The sequence below is a fragment of the Scomber scombrus genome, chromosome 15 (genome assembly GCF_963691925.1).
Source record: "Scomber scombrus chromosome 15, fScoSco1.1, whole genome shotgun sequence".
Taxonomy (NCBI): Eukaryota; Metazoa; Chordata; class Actinopteri; order Scombriformes; family Scombridae; genus Scomber; species Scomber scombrus.
Window position 1 is genome coordinate 29,142,714 of NC_084984.1, and position 17,475 is coordinate 29,160,188.

The following is a 17,475-nucleotide window of genomic DNA, read 5'->3' on the forward strand; positions in this document are numbered from 1 at the left end:
TTCAGGGAGTCCAAGGAAGACAGCATAATACATACTGCAGTTTGATATATCAAACTATGGCTCTATATCCTTTTTCCAGGCCAGATCTATAAGCCTCACCTCATCCTACAAGATGCAGTGGCATCCAGGTAATCAAGAAATGGATCCCTGGGGCCTGTTTCAGAAAGCAGGTTTAGTGAAAACTCTGAGTTAATTCTGGTTTTTCGGTTTTACAAAGTCAATTCAGCTTAAGTGTGAGTCAGTTACCGTGGCAAAAATACTCCGTGAAACTAACCTGCTCGCTGGCAGGTTTTCTTCAACTAACCCTGAGTTTATCTTCCTTTTTAACTGAAGCCTGCAGACTGAAGGAGCTGTCAGACATGGTGTGTCCTTTTCTTAAAGAGTCAGTTAATATTGAAGCACAAATACTAAACAGAAGTCTGAAATCTCTGTCACCGGATGATCAGACCCTGCTGGCAAGTTTTCTGTTTGATTGTTTCCGTTTTGCTGCATCTCTCTCTCTCTCTCTCTCTCTCTCTCTCTCTCTCTCTCTCTCTCTCTCTCTCTCTCTCTCTCTCTCTCTCTCTCTCTCTCTCTCTCTCTCTCTCTCTCTCTCTCTCTCTCTCTCTCTCTCTCTCTCTCTCTCTCTCTCTCTCTCTCTCTCTCTCTCTCTCGCTCTCTCTCACAAACTTAAACTGTTTCTTTTTAGTTTAGTGAAGAAGGTTTATCTTTAGTTGTCATATTTTGGGCAGTGAAGAAGAAAGTGCTCCTCTGTCTCAACCTGTCTTCTGTGTCTGCCTGTTTCCACGGCTAGTCTTTCAGGATTTGCCTCGGCTTCGTACAGAGAGGAGATACTCTGCCAATTCATATTCTCTTTTTAGGGCCAAATAGGAATTCATTCTACTTTGGTTGCTAATTTGGTTTGTCATTCAGGGTTCATCTCTTGGGTTTTAAGTTTCTCAAATTGGAGTGTGTTGTTGGGACTATTGTTTAGGTGCATCCACAATTTTAAACTTCTTTTTTGGATTGATAGAGCTAATGGAAAACAGCCTAACTCTGCCCTACATGCATTGTTGGGTGTTTTTGATTGAACATTTAATACGGATCTGCAGAATTCTGCACGTAGGGCTTCAGTTGGATGCTTGTCCCATGTGGTGTAGTCATGCATACTGAGTGGACCCCTGACCTCACAGTCTCACAGGCTGAATTATGCTGTCAAATATTTGTTATTATATTCATTCATATTATTATATTATATATTTGTAATTGGGATGTTTATTTTGTGAAATGTTCATTTTATAGAGTAGGCCTTTTCTTTTAGTGCATTCACTGCCATGCTGAAACTCCCTGATGCAGTAATGATTAGACCGAGGTAAGTATACTGCCTCGTGTGCTCTAGGGCGGTGCTGCCTAGGCTGAACATGTATCTGTGTTCCTGACATCTGGGCTTTTTTTGGATTTACTGCCAGGGCCCAGGACTGGCAGTACTGCTCCAGCTGATCAAGGAGCTGCTGTAACCCCTGTTTTGAGGGTAACAGCAGCACCAGGTCATCACCAGGTTCCAATTCCCCCGCTAACTCATTTATGTAAATATTGAACAATGTTTTTCGCCAATTTGAATACTTGATTTAGAATTTGAAATTTACCCCCTACACCACATTGTAAAAGTTTGTAGTATAATCCATCATGCCAAATTGAGTCTAATACTTTTTAAAAGTCTACAAAACAAGCAAATATCTTTTTTTGGTCTTTTACATAGTAAAAGTAGGGCAGGGCTGTATTTTAGCATCGTAGGTCTGATGCTATCTGTGCCGCATGTCTTTTTTGTTTTTAATGTTTTTAACTTTTGGGCCAATTCTTCTGCTGAAAAAACAGTTCAACGACTACTGTGAGTATTGGAGGCAGGTTCTGTGGAGGGTTGTTGTTGTGACGAGGCATTTAACATAGCGTGGACTCCCCCTTAGGGGACTCACAAATGTTTTTGGGGATGTTAGAAATGGAAACTATCTGGGTTGTATGGAGCTTATCAGTGAATTCGACCCATTCCTCAAAGCCCACATAGAGAAATATGGGAATGTTGGAAAGGGAAACGCCTCGTATTTGTCTAGCCATGTATGCGAGGAATTCATAGAGCTGATGGTGGAGAAAGTCACTGAAATTGTCAAGTGAGTAAGAATAGCTTAATACTTCTCGATCAGCGTAGACTCCACTCCAGACGTGACCCACATAGACCAACTTACGTTCATCCTGCGCTATGTATCTCTAGAGGGAGATATCGAAGAGCGCTTCATGAAATTTCTCCCCATCACTGCCCATACAGGAGAAGCCCTCTTTTCACTCTGTCATGGGCGTACTTCAAGAATTAGACATTGATATCAAAAACAGCTGGGGGCAATGTTATGACAACGCAAGCAACATGTCGGGAACCTACAAAAGCCTGCAGTCCCGTATCAGGGATGTAAACCCACTGGCAGAGTGGATACCCTGCGCCTCTCACACACTGAACTTGGTGGGGATTAGTGCTGCAAATTGCTGTCAAATTCTTGTCCTTTGCGTAAGAAATTCGAAGTAGTATGCCACTCCTCAAAAGGTGTTGACCGCTCTGCCATTTTAGTCCTTTTTCCCGTTCGTGTGTACATGTGTGTCTGAACTTTGGGCGGCTGTGGCTCATGAGGTAGAGCGGTCGTCCTCCAATTGGAAGATTGCCGGTTCGATTCCCGGCTCCTCCAGTCCACATGTCCATCCCCTGGGCAAGACACTTAACCCCAAATTGCTCCCGTTGCTGTGCCAATGGTGTGTAGAATGTGAATGAATAGTTAGTTTCCTCCTGATGAGCAGGTTAAAATACACAATGTCTGTCTTACTTTGTTCTTTCAGAGTTCAGACTGCTCTTCCCTCAGCTGACTGGTGTTCTCACTCTGGCCTTCTTCATCCACAACTGCATCATCACATTGATGAAGAGCAACATGCACCAAGACAACAATGTAAGCGTTATTCACCAATGCTCCTGCAAAGCTTCACACACTGCAAACATGCATTCAACTGCACTGATCTTGTCTCTCCTGACTTAGTTCAGATAACGCAGTTCCACATTGTAAGTGATGGCAATACCTTTATTGTGCACTTCAGAAACTGGAAGGGAAGTGTCTTTTTAAATACCAAATAGTTCAGTAAGGACAAACCTCCCTCTCATTTTCCTCATCATGGTTTATTGATCTCAGAAAACACAATAAATAAGATGATGCTGAGGTTAAGGTGAATGTGTTTTGGTGTTTTCAGGTGCGGGACCTGTCTGTGGCTTATCTTCTGGTAGGGCTGACCTATCTGTATGTGGGAGTGTTGATCTTTGCTGCCTTTCCTTCACCTCCTCTCTACAAAGACTGCATTGAACCAGTAAGATTTACACCTCAGTTTTCTTTTCATTTTTTGCCATATAAAATTGAACTTGTACTCTAACTTGATCTAGGAAGGGTAGGCGAAGCAGAGAACAAGTGTCTTTTGGTGCAGATCCAGGTAAAATAGTGTCACCATTTTACCATTTAATTCTTGTTTTAGGGCGACAACTTAATGACCATGAGACTGACTCATGTGACACTTTGCCATGTTCATCCATACAACACATCGATTCACTTCTCATTCTTTTTGTCAGAATCAAATATATTCATAGAATATACACTCACTTAGCACTTTATTAGGAACACCTGAACACCTGCTTATTCATGTACTTATCCAATCAGTCAATCATGTGGCAGAAGTGCAATGTATAAAATCATGTAGATACAGGTCAGGACCTTCAGTTAATGCTAAAGTCAAACATGTGGGGAAATGTGATTTCAGTGACATGATTGTTTGTGCCAAACAGGCTGGTTTGAGTGCTTCTCAAACTACTGATATCCTCGGATTTTCAAGCACACCAGTCTCTAGAGTTTACTCAGAATCACATTTATTGCCAAGAAATGTTGCATGTAAAAGGAATTTGTCTTGATGTGGTGTATAAAAATCAAAATATAGAACAACAAGCATATCCAGTGAGAAAAATACAACCACTACAAAAGGCATGTGGTATAAATATATAAATAAAATTTAACCATAAAGAGTAAGCTACACATATATACATATAGTTCTGTTAATGTAATTAAATGTGATGACTTCACTGATATGCAATATAAGATTATAGATTTCACATTAATATAATCTATTGGGCCTGATTTACTAAAGTTCTGTGTGTGTAAAAACGTGTAAACTTGACATCACCCACAAAAAATATACAAGCTGATCTACTAACACAGCACACTGAGGTTTGCGTCTTTCAAAGGTGTAAGATAGTACACGCTGTCCATTTAGTAGTTTGTCATAATGAATATGTAATATGAGACGTTTTAACCCCAGTGTGTAAAATACAGGGAGGAGAAAATGCTAATATGTTATTTATCACACACATTGTGATTTACCAAACCTGAAGGTATTATTTCTGACACTAACTGTGTCTATAAATAATACCTTTGAAGGACAGGTATTAACCTGCTGCTCACTGCTCACAGATGACTTCTGTTACTGTAGAGAGGAGGAGACGGAGGCACAATGACAGAATACACACAGGACAGAGTTTTTACACCTGTGTTAATATTTTTGGAGTGGAATATTTTTGGTTTAACTAACAACATTGACTTCGTCACTAATACTCTCTATGTGGGTTTTTCTGGTAATATTTTTTTTGCTGTAAATCAATATGTTTGTTAATTTGTTCAACTAGAACCTCTAATTCCATGAGATGAAATTTCATTTTGTGCTTGCAGCTTTCTGCTCGTCCAAACTCTCCATTAAGACACAAAACCCTCATTTAAATACTGCTGTCTCCACCATGTTGTACCTGTTTTCATTTACACAGTTATTCTTAGTAGATCAGCTGCAAAACGCATGCTAACCAAACGTGGAATCGGCTGCAGTAGGGAAGAAACTATTATTGTGGCATAATGTTTTGTTAAAGATAGACTGCAGCCAAATAAAATGCTGTACATTACAACTGGCCAAAGATAAGGGTGGTATGGCACTGCCAAATTTAAGCGATTATTATCATGCATCACAACTCGGACCGGTAATAAAATGGTGTGACAAAGACTACAGCACAAAATGGAAAGATATTAACATGACTGTAGTAGAGTGGGCCAAACTACCATTAGAGAAGTGTAGAAACCTTATTCAGAGTTACAGAAAGAACTTGACTGCAGTTATTTCCTTCAAAGGATGTGCTACAAAATATCAAGTTAAGGGTACCAATATTTTTGGTCATGCCATTTTCATTCGTTTATTGTATCAAATAATAATACATTTGTAAATCAAAAGCAATGTTTCAGTTATATTCAATGTGAAATGAAGAATGATGGATACAATATACTTTTCAGTCAGTCAGTTTCAACTTAATAGAAAGAACATTTATTTTGTACCAATATTTTTAGCCACATCAACTGATCATTTCAACATACTGGCTTTGTATATGACCTTTTTGAACCATGGCTATTTGAAACATGACTGATTTTTGTCTCCATTATCTTGCTTTTTGTTGAAAATAAAGCCACAAGTTAAAAGATACTCAATAAACTCCATAAATGCCCCTTCCCCCCCTTAAAAAAGGAGTGGGGAGGCTTTTTGGTGTAGTTGGTGATCTGTGTGCCCTTCCAGAGGCAGAGTTGTTCTCTGAGAACTGCTGTTGAAGTTTCTCAGAGTATAGTTTAGCATCACTCACATCTTGCTAAATTGCCCGCACTGCTAAACGCTTCCTCGTGTTCCAACCTTAGCTGTCTGAGTCTCGCTGTGAACCAGGGTTTCTTGTTGTTGTGGACCGTGATCTCCACAACTGTCTACACAGAAGCTGATGTCTGATGTCAAAGCCTCAATGCACTCATCCAAACTTTCCAAGCACATAAAAACTTTGTTGAAAAAAAAGAAGAAAAAAAACTTTCCAAGCACATACAAGATCCTGCATAGATTCACTGGTCCACTTCCTAGATGTCCTCACAATGGGTTTAGAGAGTTTGAATTTCTGTCTGTATGCACCTCTATGTAGGAATCAGGTGGACTATGGCATGGTACTGTTGATTAATTGTAACAGTGTGTTATTAGTGTGTAACAGTGTGTTATCTTCTCTAGTCAGGCATTTAATTAGCTGACGGTATTTAACATAAGCTAATAATGTGATGTTTTGACCGGAACTCAACTATGAGGTCAGTGCAGCATCTGGAAAGTATACAGCATGCACTTATTAAAGATATCTTGTAATTCATCTTCACAAAATACAGTGGTTGCAAGCAACTTCTGATTCAATGGCTAAATAATTACACTTGCAAAATGAACATGAAACTGTTAACTTTCTATGTCATCACTCATAGACTTATGTCAACAGAGCAGATCAGCAGAAACAAACGAGACCTGCTGGTTGATAAAAGAAGCCTAATCTTCAGTCTCTGTAGCATTCTTACAGATTTTTCAAACTGTCTTCTGTCCTATAGAATTTCTTGGATAACTTCTCCAGCAGTGATGTGATGGTGTTTGTGGCTCGGACCTTCCTGTTGTTCCAGATGATCACAGTATATCCCTTGCTGGGATACTTGGTCCGGGTCCAGGTGATGGGTCAGATCTTTGGCAATCATTACCCAAGGTAAGTTCATATGTTGTTATTTCTTGGGTAGCAGACCTACATAGCAGCCTGGTTGTTTCAAAATATTTACTGCAGTGTATGTAGGCCTGTCACCATAATTACGTTATCGACTTATTTAACGATATACGGACATGACCGTGATCATTTTTGCCAACCTCGATATTGCCTGTTTGTTTACATGTTGCCAAAATGTTAGCTAGTCCTGCTGCTTCTTCCCACTCCCTTGCTCTGTGTGGGAGGTTGTGTTGACGTCACAGAGTCTGCACAATTGCTGTTGCACCCTGCACATTCAGGCAGCTTGTCTACACAGAGAGTGCAACAACAGGTGAAGATAACGTTACCTGAGGCTATGGTGGTTCTCCATATCCTGGGGGACAACCAGTTGTTGTGTCTTTACCACACCAAGTTTCAGTTAGAATGAGGATATCAATATTCACAATACTCTTTAAGAATTCAGGGTCTCTACTTTTCAGACCAAAGGCTGAGGAGCAGAGACCCTGAATGCAACTAATAACAAATGAACACATGCAAATAACTCGATTGGACCGTTATGACACAGATATGTACACAAATTAAAACAGTAAAATTGTTATGAAAGGTAACTAAAATAGACATAGTATGCAGTACACACCGTATAGTAACTTTTTTTTTTGAATCAATCAATAAATAGTCAATAAATCAATCAATCAATTACTAAAATTATAAACTAAGAAAAAGGACCTTGAAGTGCAATTATAACATATATATATATATATATATATATATACATATATATATAACAATAAAATAAAATAAAACATTTTAAAAAAGGGACCCTAACGTGCAACTATAGTGCAGCATTGTACAGTCTGACTGCAGTTGGAATGAAGGATCTGCAGAAGGGCTCCTTCTTACACTTGGGGTGTATTAATCTCTCGCTGAAGGAGCTACTTAAGGCCCTCACAGTGTTATGCAGAGGGTGACAGGTGTTGTCCATGATGGAGGACAGTTTGACCAAAACCCTCCTCTCTCCCACCACCTCTATGGAGTCCAGGGGGGCAGCCACAGACTGAGCTGGCTCTTTTAATCAGTCTGTTGAGTCTGTTCTTGTCCCGCTCAGAACATCCCCCTACCCAACACACCACTGCATATGAGACCACAGATGCAACCACAGAGTCAAAGAAGGATCTCAGCAGTGGTCTGCACACACCAAACGATGCAAGCCTCCTCAGCAGGTGTAAGCCACACTGACCCTTCTTGTAAACAGAGTCAGTGTTATCTGACCAGTCCAGATTATTGTTAAAGTGGACACCCAGGTACTTGTATGTCCTCACTCTCTCCATGTCAAGTCCCTGGATGTTCACCGGTGCTGTGTTGGAGGGTTTTCGGTGGAAGTCAACCACCATCTCCCTTGTCTTGCTGGCGTTGACTTGTAGGTGGTTCTGCTCACACCAGTCGACAAAGTCCATGATGACCTTCCTGTACTCAGTCGTTCCCCTCTGACACACATCCCACAATGGCAGTGACATCAGAGAACTACTGGAGGTGACAACTGTCCATGGAGTAACATAAGTCTGCTGTATACAGAGTGAAGAGGAAAGGTGAGAGTACTGTACCCTGAGGGGCCCCTGTGCTGCAGACCACCACATCAGACACGCAGTCCTGCAACCTCACATACTGGGGTTTGTCTGTGAGGTAGTCAAGGGTCCATGCAGCCATCTGGTCACTGACCCCCACTCTGTCCAGCTTCCTCCTGAGCAGTGTAGGTTGAATTGTAATGAAAGCACTGGAGAAATCAAAAAAGTGATCCTCACAGTACTTCCAGTGTCCTCCAGGTGAGACAGTGATCTCTGCAGCAGGTAGATGACATCATCATCCACCCCAATGCCAGGCTGGTATGCAAACTGCAGGGGATCCATGTAAGGGCTCACCAGGGGGCGGAGATGGTTCAAAATGATCCTCTCAAGTGCTTTCATCAGGTGAGAGGTTAAGGCCACAGGTCTGAAGTGGTTGGGCTCCTTGGGGCACACGGTCTTAGGGTCTTTTGGAACCACACAAGAAGTCTTCCACTTGACGGGAACCCTTTCCAGACTCAGGCTCAGGTTAAAGATGTAGCAGACCACCTGACAGAGCTGGTCTGCACAGTCCCTGAGGAGTCTGGAGCTGATGCCATCAGGACCCGTGGCTTTCCTAGCCTTGATCTTCTTTAGCTGTACTCTCACCTGATCCACTGTTGGCGGGGACCACAGAAATGATGGTGGTGGTGGTGATGGGGAGAGTGAGGGCCCCATAGATGATGGTGGTGGTGGTGGTGATGCAGAGAGTGAGGGCCCCATAGATGATGATGGTGGTGGTTGACAGGGTGAGGGTCAGGGTGAGGGTGAGAGCCCCATAGATGATGGAGGTGGTGTTGGTGAGGGGAGGAGTGAGATCGATCTAGGGTTGCCAACTCCCTGAATAATAACTAAGGGACACCTAGTTGGCAGGGCCGGCCGACCCGATGTCGTTCACCCCTCACGGCTTGGTGAAATGTTTTGCCTTTTTTTGTGTGTGTGAAACGATTTTTAAATTATTTGATTCGAACCTGAATTTAATTCGATGCATGTTTTTGAGTGATACGAATACATGGAAAACAAATTATTATTCAACAATTTATTTTTTAGTGCAAAAATAAAAAATCTTTTTAACAGAGCTGTCCTGCTTAACTTAACAGAATAAAGCAAATCTATTTCTTTAACAAAGCTGTCCTGCTTAACTGAAAACAGTATAAAATAACAAAAAACAATAGAAAGCAGAAACTTCCTGTAATAGTGCACATTTAGTGCAATAAGTAAAAGTTCAAACAGAGAGTCTGTGGAAAAGTTGTAAACATAAACACTTTGTCCCTCAAAATCTTGTCTTCCGATATCTTCTTGCAAGCAACAGTACCTCGACCAATGAGAAGAGCCGGATTCTGCATTGTCATTCTTGTGTGTGAGTGTGCTGTCAGCTCATTGGTCACAGAGCAAGAGAGGGCTGGCAATAAGAATACCGTAAATATTCATATAAAACAACCTGTCATTTATTGATTCCATTGACATATTACAGACTATTTTGATTCTCACGGAAATACGGGACAGTGCGTTCCTTTTCAGCTCAATACGGGACGCGTCATTTTGTTTCTCAATACGAGAAAATTACGTTTTTTAAGGGACGGTTGGCAACCCTAGATCGATCTGATCAATTTGGGAAAATAAAAGTAAAAATAATTATCTTAAAGTCTTCTTCTTCTTCTTCTTATAGTTGATATGGTAGAATTTTTAAATAATCTGCTTCATTTTTGGTCCAAAAATCAAAATATCTTTAGATTTATCTTTAGAGGCTGCTAACAGCTGATATGCTAACAGCTTTTCACAGGTCTGAAAACCTTGCAGCGGGTTTGCAAACATTTTAAAAGTATTGTAAAATATTACGGTAACATAATGAAGTACTATTACTGAAATTTAGACTGAAGATCATTGCCACTGCATTCAACTATCACATTACTCTTTCTGAAACAAGCTGTCCCAAAGCATGACTGCACCCTCCAAAGATTGAACAGGACATCTTCCAAACAAAACTGCATCATGATTACAGCTTGCAACAGATAACCTTGTCCAGACTGCTGTTACATTCTTTTATATGCTTTTTTATAATTTACTTCATTCAGAAATGTTCTTGTAATCCTTCTCTGATCTTCAGTAAATTGTCTCAGATTTCTCTGGAATGTTGCTGATGTCTTCATTATCAGCTCATTTCAGTTATTTTTTAACATGTCATAAAACTCTTAAGCGTCCATAAAAATGAAACAACAGTGACCAAGATTTCTAGTATGCAGGACATTTAACAGTGTCCGTTTTCTCTTGTGGACAAACTATTTAACTGAAACAATTTTGTAAATATTTCTGACATTTTTCCATTGATGTTTCTTGTTATTTATCAGCTGACGTGTACATCAGTATGGATACATCTGTGATGAGCTAAAATTGTCTGATATATTGATCACACGCTCATTACATACCGATGACACAGACTCTATTAAACTCATTACATGGCCCGTAAAAACAAATGGCTCACCGGTCATAATGTTAACGATTCAGAATAAAGAGGAACAAGTACTTATTTTGTTTTGTTGTTTTTTGTAATTCATTTTGGTCAATTGTACAGACTTATTTTCATGTATTTGTTATCCTAATATTTGTTCAGAAATGGTAGTAATTGTAGGATTTCAAAAGATTATTTACACAGTCTGTAAGTAATAAGTCTCTCAGCATGTCATACATTTTCATTTTTCCTTAGTTTCTTCCATGTCCTGGTACTGAATATCTTAATTGTGGCAGCTGGTGTCCTGATGGCCAAGTTTTATCCCAATATTGGATCCATTATACGGTATGTTTTGAAATTGTTTCTTTATTCACTTTTACTAAATGCCAGTTCATAATTCATGAATCAAACTGAATGAATCAAATGATTGCTTTTATATGCATTAATAAGAGGAACAAGAGACATATCTGTGGCTGTGATGAACATGACGTAGTTGACATTCTCTGTAAAAGTGTTGGTTGCATTGTTCCTTGTCCTTCATCTCCATTAGAAATATTTCAAAGTGGTGTGAAAAAAGTAGTATTTAGTATTAAGTCCAGTTAAACAGACTTATTTCAATCCCAGTTTGGCAGTAATGACAATACTCCTCACCATTAGTAAACCAATTTATTCTAACTTTTTTTTTTTTAATAGTCTTATTTGTTTGTACAGCAATATTAAAAAGAAATGTGATCATGCCATTCCAAATAATATCAATATAAATGTAACTAATAAAGGCATACAATTCTAAAAATAATAATAATATTACAATACATTTTTAAAACCAGTTCCTTGTAATAGATGTTTTATTGCTATTACGAGATTAAGAAAACAGAATGTGGTTCCTTCAAAAAGGCCTTAGAAGGTTTTATAAAGTTAATTAACAAAGATCTTTCCTGCTGAGGACAGTAACATTAGTCATAAACAGTCACTGGCCACTTCATAATGTACACTCATCAAATCTAATGCAATCCAACACAACAATGGTCAAATATTAGGAACATTTTTTGATATAATGCACTCAAGCACACTACCACCACCCACTCTGACCTCAATAATCAAAATAAATCTTTCGGTCAATAAACACAAAAACTTAAAACTTGTAAAAGTAGAATTTATGGCAAGACTGTTTTATTGGATTGCATTTGTTTGCACAGGTGGACCTCTAGCAAAACCTTGGATGAATTAATCAATTACAAATTATTTATTCATTTAAGTTTTTGCTAAAATCCTCACTCGACTCATCAATTTTCTCCCACTTACCTGGGTCCAGGTCTCATTAATTGATTGAATATATTACTAGGAATTATCGTTACAGCTGGGAAACACTGATTTAACAAAAAGTGATATAAATGTAAATAAATACTTAGTTTACTTTATAAAATAATTGTAGGCTTCATTGTCCCTACTAGTTTTCTGTCATTCTTTGACTGGTATGATTATGAAAAAGGTTTTAAATTGCATTCTGTGTGGATGTGCATAAACCCTTGATTATAATTTGGATCATACCCCCAAAATATACTTATTTTCCAAAATGTTGGAGCTCTGCTTTTATAAGAAATGAAAGGAGCTGAAATGATTGGCCATTATTGTTATCAGCTTCTAAGACAACCACTGATTAAAAATGATTCTTTATAATCATTCATTTACAATCATCATATAGTGGGCGGCTGTGGTTCAGGAGGTAGAGTGGTCGTCCTCCAGTCCACATGTCCATCTGTTGTTGGGCAAGACACTTAACCCCAAATTGCTCCCGTTGCTGTGCCAACGGTGTATGAATGATTAGTTTCCCTCCTGTCATCAGTGTATGAATGGGTGAATGAGACTATATAAGTGCTATAGAAGTACTGTACATATATGTATATACAGTCCATTTACCATAATCCATGTTAGTCATTGATTTCTAGAAACAGAAGCACCAAACGTTCCCCACCTGACAGCACTTTGCACTTTGATTAAAGTAATGAATGCTCAAAGACAAGTGATGTAACCTCACACATATTTCTGATATATTGTTGTGCATGCTTGTAACAGCATAACCTAACCTCAGATGTTTCATGTTTGAAGTGGTTTGCCATGTTGTGATGCTGTACTGATAAGTGTGTGTTCCCTCACAGCTTCTCTGGAGCAACATGTGGCTTGGCTTTGGTGTTTGTCTTTCCTGCGCTAGTCCACATGATCTCCCTGAAGCGGCAGGGGAAGCTCCGCTGGCCGTCAGCCCTCTTCCACAGTTTCCTAATCTTGCTGGGCATGGCCAACCTGGTGGCCCAATTCTTCATGTAGTGAAGCAGTCACACACAAACACCCTGAACCTTTCAGAGCCAAAATGAAAAGATGTGATGGAGATTTCAGATGGTAATCTCTGAAATTAGATGTAGAATAATGGAGTGCATTATTGTTCACAACTGCACAATGTGTATTATCCGATGTCATGGCTACCAAAATAATAAACCACTGCAGCCTCTAGCCGCTCAGATTCATCGTCTGTGACTGTGTTACAAGATTAAATATCACACACTTCCTGTAATAAAAATGATAGTTTTGCTTTGAAAAAGGTTTATGCTTCAGGGAAATAACAGAAATCTATTGTCTTGGTGGTTTGATCTTTGATCTTTTTATTTTCTTCCTGCCATTCAGTCAGTGGTTATTTTTATGATAAACCTTTTCTTGAAGATGATTTCCTACATGATGCTTATGATTACTCCTGCACAGACTGATTGCAGACCTGCCAAGCCAAGTGACAGAGACATGCCGTGTTCTGTATTTCAACTCTGTGTCACTCATGGTAACATCAGCTGCAAACTGATAGGAACATTTGGAATTAGGTCAGCATAGCGAGTGAGAGTATTCTTAAACTATTGTATTAAAGGTCTGCTTTTATGTAGATTCAAGCAGCATCTTAGTCAAACATGAAATGTACAATTTTGAGTGAACTTAAAATGTGTTACATGTGAGGCTTACAGCTGGATCATATAAAACCGTGTTGCTGACACCAGGGAATCATTTTCCTGACTAACTTTGTGATGATGTAAACGGTATGTTTTGAAGGCAGCCGTGTTCTGTGCATATTTTTGACAAAACTTTTGGCAGTCTTTTCATTTTTATGAGCAGTGTTGATTTACATGTTTGACAACATGTTTACATGATGCCTATTTTCTAGAGACTGCCCAATATACTGTATTTTACTAATGAAAGGATAGACAAAGGGAATATATGCGTGAAAATAAAACTGATCAGATTATGAAAACTGTAGTTTTGTGTTTGCTTTCAATCAAATTAAAGGATCATTCTGGGTTTGAAATACTGGGGTCTTTGAAACATAGTGTTGTTCATTACTTCTATCATTAATGATTATATACTCTCTGAGTTAGTAGTGATCTGGAAACCGGCTGACATTACTAAAAAGAAATCCAACAGTTAAAAATGAGCAGACGATGAGACGGGTTGGAAACAAATATTAGTATTTAGAAAAGAAAAGGAATGCTAATGATAAAATATCTTAATGTCAACTATCGGCTTGCTGGATATAATCTTATTAATAGAAATGATGGACAAAACTATCAAAATAAAACCCAGGTTGTAATAAACTAAACTTCAACTGATCACATTAAGTGTATGTTGCACCGGCTCATAGAATCTGCTGGAATTCAGCACACTAAAGCACACTAAAGGGAAGTTTGAAAACAAGCATTGTGAGATTGAACCTCAAAAACATTTTTGTATTCTTATCCTGAAACTCTTACTTTTTATCCGAGGTATTCCGATTCAGCAAACTTAACTGCACAAATGTACTGTATGGTAAATCTCTTATTTTAGCCCGATGAATGTCAACTGTTCTTGAGGTAGGAAGTCTGTATCCTCCATCCAAAGCTATGTTCAATTTGTTTGATAACAGGACAAACCATTATACAATTCATTATTTAGTTTTTCCATTTTTCATGTGACTAAAGAAATTTAAATTCCCGAGCTTTTCCCGGTTTTGACTACAAATCAAAAATTGTATTAGAAATTAAACAAAACTGAGAAAACCATTTTTTTCGGTTTTATAATTACCCGCACCTAATGACTGCGGGCGTATGGTTGGATCACCCATCGTCAAGCCCACAATCACTCATTCAATCTTTATTTATATAGCGCCAAATCACAACAACAGTCGTCTCAAGGCACTTTCCACATAGGGCAGGTCCAGACCATACTGGTCATGGTTGAGCACTAGGGGTGTGACGAGTTCTCGATATTTCTCGTCGAAGTGAATGTTGTGTCGCGAAGCTATAATTAAAGGTAGGGTTGGTAATGTTGGAAAGCTAGCAAGAGAGCTAGCAAGATTTGAAAATAGCACCTACTCCTGCCTCCACCCCGCTGCTCCCCCTCCCGTCAGTGAGTCCGTCCAAGCCACGCCCCCACAAACCGGCAACAGCGACAGGTGAAGACTGTGCACGCAAGAAGTAGGCAGGGAGAGAGGGGGGCGGATGCAGAACTAGACATGAAGGCACCTGATTGGTTTTTGCTTTTCGGTGTGAAGAGCATGGATTGGTCGGAGTTTTATCAGTCCTGTGGCTGTCACAGAGAAGTCAGAGATTTTTTCCGTTCGTTTTTCTAAAGTCATAATGTATTGATACCTATGATAATAGAAAAGTGCTTCTGAACAGGATTACCAACCCTACCTTTAAGGGGCGCACCAAAAAAAAAAAAAGTTGGTTTTCTATCGCTCACTTGCACGTCCTGTCTTCTTTTTCTAATGTCATGTATGGATCATTAACCTTGTTACAGCTTCTACCTGCTGAGAAGATCTCAGTCAGAAGTAAGAGAGGAGAGGAGCAGTGATAAGTTGAGCTCAGGGGGGTATTCCAGAAAGCGGTTTATGTGAACTCAGAGTAAGTTAACCCTGAGATGAGGGAAACTCTGTGTTATCTGTTCCAGAAAGAGAGGTAACTGAAACTCTGAGTCAGTCACCATGGTAACTGACTCTGTGAACATAACCTGCTCGCTGGCAGGTTTTCTTTAAGAAACCCGGAGTTTCTACCTGTCTCCTCCCACCTGAAGCAAGCTGCCAGACATGGGTTGTCTGTTTCTTCGCAATCCGATAGATATCGAGGCAGAATTAATTAGCTATGCCTTATGTCGGGAGATGTATTCAGGGCTCAATTAGATGTGCTTTCATTCAGAGATGAATATCTGTTAGAACGGTATCACTGTTCATTACACTCAATCATTTCTTAACATTGTCCGGCCATATCTGCCTTCTTCTTAATCTAATGTTTAGGAAGTATTTTATTTAATATTCATGTACACATCGTCACATGTTAGTCTTAAAATCAATGACTCCAATATGTATTATATGTAAAATAGTGTTAATTAAAAGTGTTAAAATAGTGTAAGCAGGATATTAGATGAGAGGACATATGTGTTAAGCAGCTTTCTGTTGGGGGTTTAAATTACTACATGTTGAAGTAGCCACTGAATTAATATTTACTTAGTTTAATAGCCTACGTCAACTATGAATAACATCAAAGCGAGGTACAATCATAGCCCAGCAAAATGTGCCTTACTTTTCTGAATTATGTTTTTTTATTTCATTTTTAGCTGCTTCCAAATACGTTACACCACTTTTTCACCTGTATGCTACAATTTTAAGTGAGGTAAGTTAAGTCAGTGGAGTGGTGCATTAAAACTGAAGCATTGACTCGGGCAGCAGTTTTCTCCCATGATGCTTCTCTCTCCTTAGCGTCTGCAGCGGTGTTACTTTTTGTAAAATATATGTTCATATTCACCACAGGCCTGCAGGGGGAGCTACAGTTACAGTGAGGTGACGTAACTCAAGCTTTTTTTCTCAGTAGTTGCCATGGTGAATCAAGGTATCGGGGCTCCATTGATGATGGCTTTGTATAGTGGTCGCGCACGTGCTAAACTCAAGGTTAACATACTCAGAGTTGATTTACCTAATTCAGATCAGCTGTTCTGGAACCGGATACTCAGAGTTTCCCATCTCAGAGTAAGTCAACTCAGAGTTCTGGGTTAGACTCAGGCTGTGTTCGAAACTGCATACTTTCCTACTACTCGTACTAACTCACCTCGCCTCGACTCGGTTCTTTTTGCGTTTCCACTAGGGATAGTACCTGGTACCTGCTACTTTTTTAGTACCTGCTCTGGTGAGGTTCCAAGCGAGCCAAGCCGGTACTATAATGTGACGTCGACACACTGCTGGCCGCTGATTGGTAGTTGTCGCTGGAAGAGTCATGAGCCGTCCCACACAAGAATCAAACCCTTCATTTTTAAATACCGGCAGCAGCGTTACAACCATAGTTACAGTGTTACCATAGTTACAGTCATACGGCTCAATTTTCTTGCTTTGTGTGACAAAAAGCCACATACAGCAGCAAGTACACCACTGCCTCAATGTCCTCCATTGTTTATGTGTTTTGTGTCGCGTATAAAACGAAGTCACGGCAGTTTCGCGGAGCCGTGCTATGACGACCCCGCCCACGTTGAGTAGGTACTTTTTTGTAATGGAAAAGGTCTGTTCTGGAACTGTACCGAGGCGAGCCGAGGCGAGGCGTGCTGGAACTGTGTAGAGGAAAAGCGCCATTTCTGGTCGTTTAGTGTGTAGTGTGTAGGATGGAAGTATGTAGTATAGAAGTATGTAGTATAGAAGTATGTAGTATGTAGTTTGCGGTTTCGAACACAGCCTCAGAGTTTGTTGAACCTCCTACCTGGAATACCCCCCAGGTCTCTACACTGAGAGCCTGAGGTAGGAGGAGCAG

General features: G+C 39.7%; 1 protein-coding gene across 1 annotated transcript in view; it reads left to right on the forward strand.

Annotated features, from left to right (window-relative positions):
• slc38a9 (solute carrier family 38 member 9) overlaps positions 1-13,980 on the forward strand; it is a 29,912-nt gene extending 15,932 nt beyond the window's left edge. Inside the window, exons 11-15 of the mRNA XM_062434068.1 lie at positions 2,857-2,963; positions 3,259-3,372; positions 6,486-6,634; positions 10,931-11,020; positions 12,832-13,980. Coding sequence (XP_062290052.1) covers positions 2,857-2,963; positions 3,259-3,372; positions 6,486-6,634; positions 10,931-11,020; positions 12,832-12,997 — 626 coding nt within the window. The 3' untranslated portion in view covers positions 12,998-13,980. The remainder of the gene's footprint in view (positions 1-2,856; positions 2,964-3,258; positions 3,373-6,485; positions 6,635-10,930; positions 11,021-12,831) is intronic.
• The last annotated feature ends 3,495 nt before the right edge of the window (positions 13,981-17,475 follow it).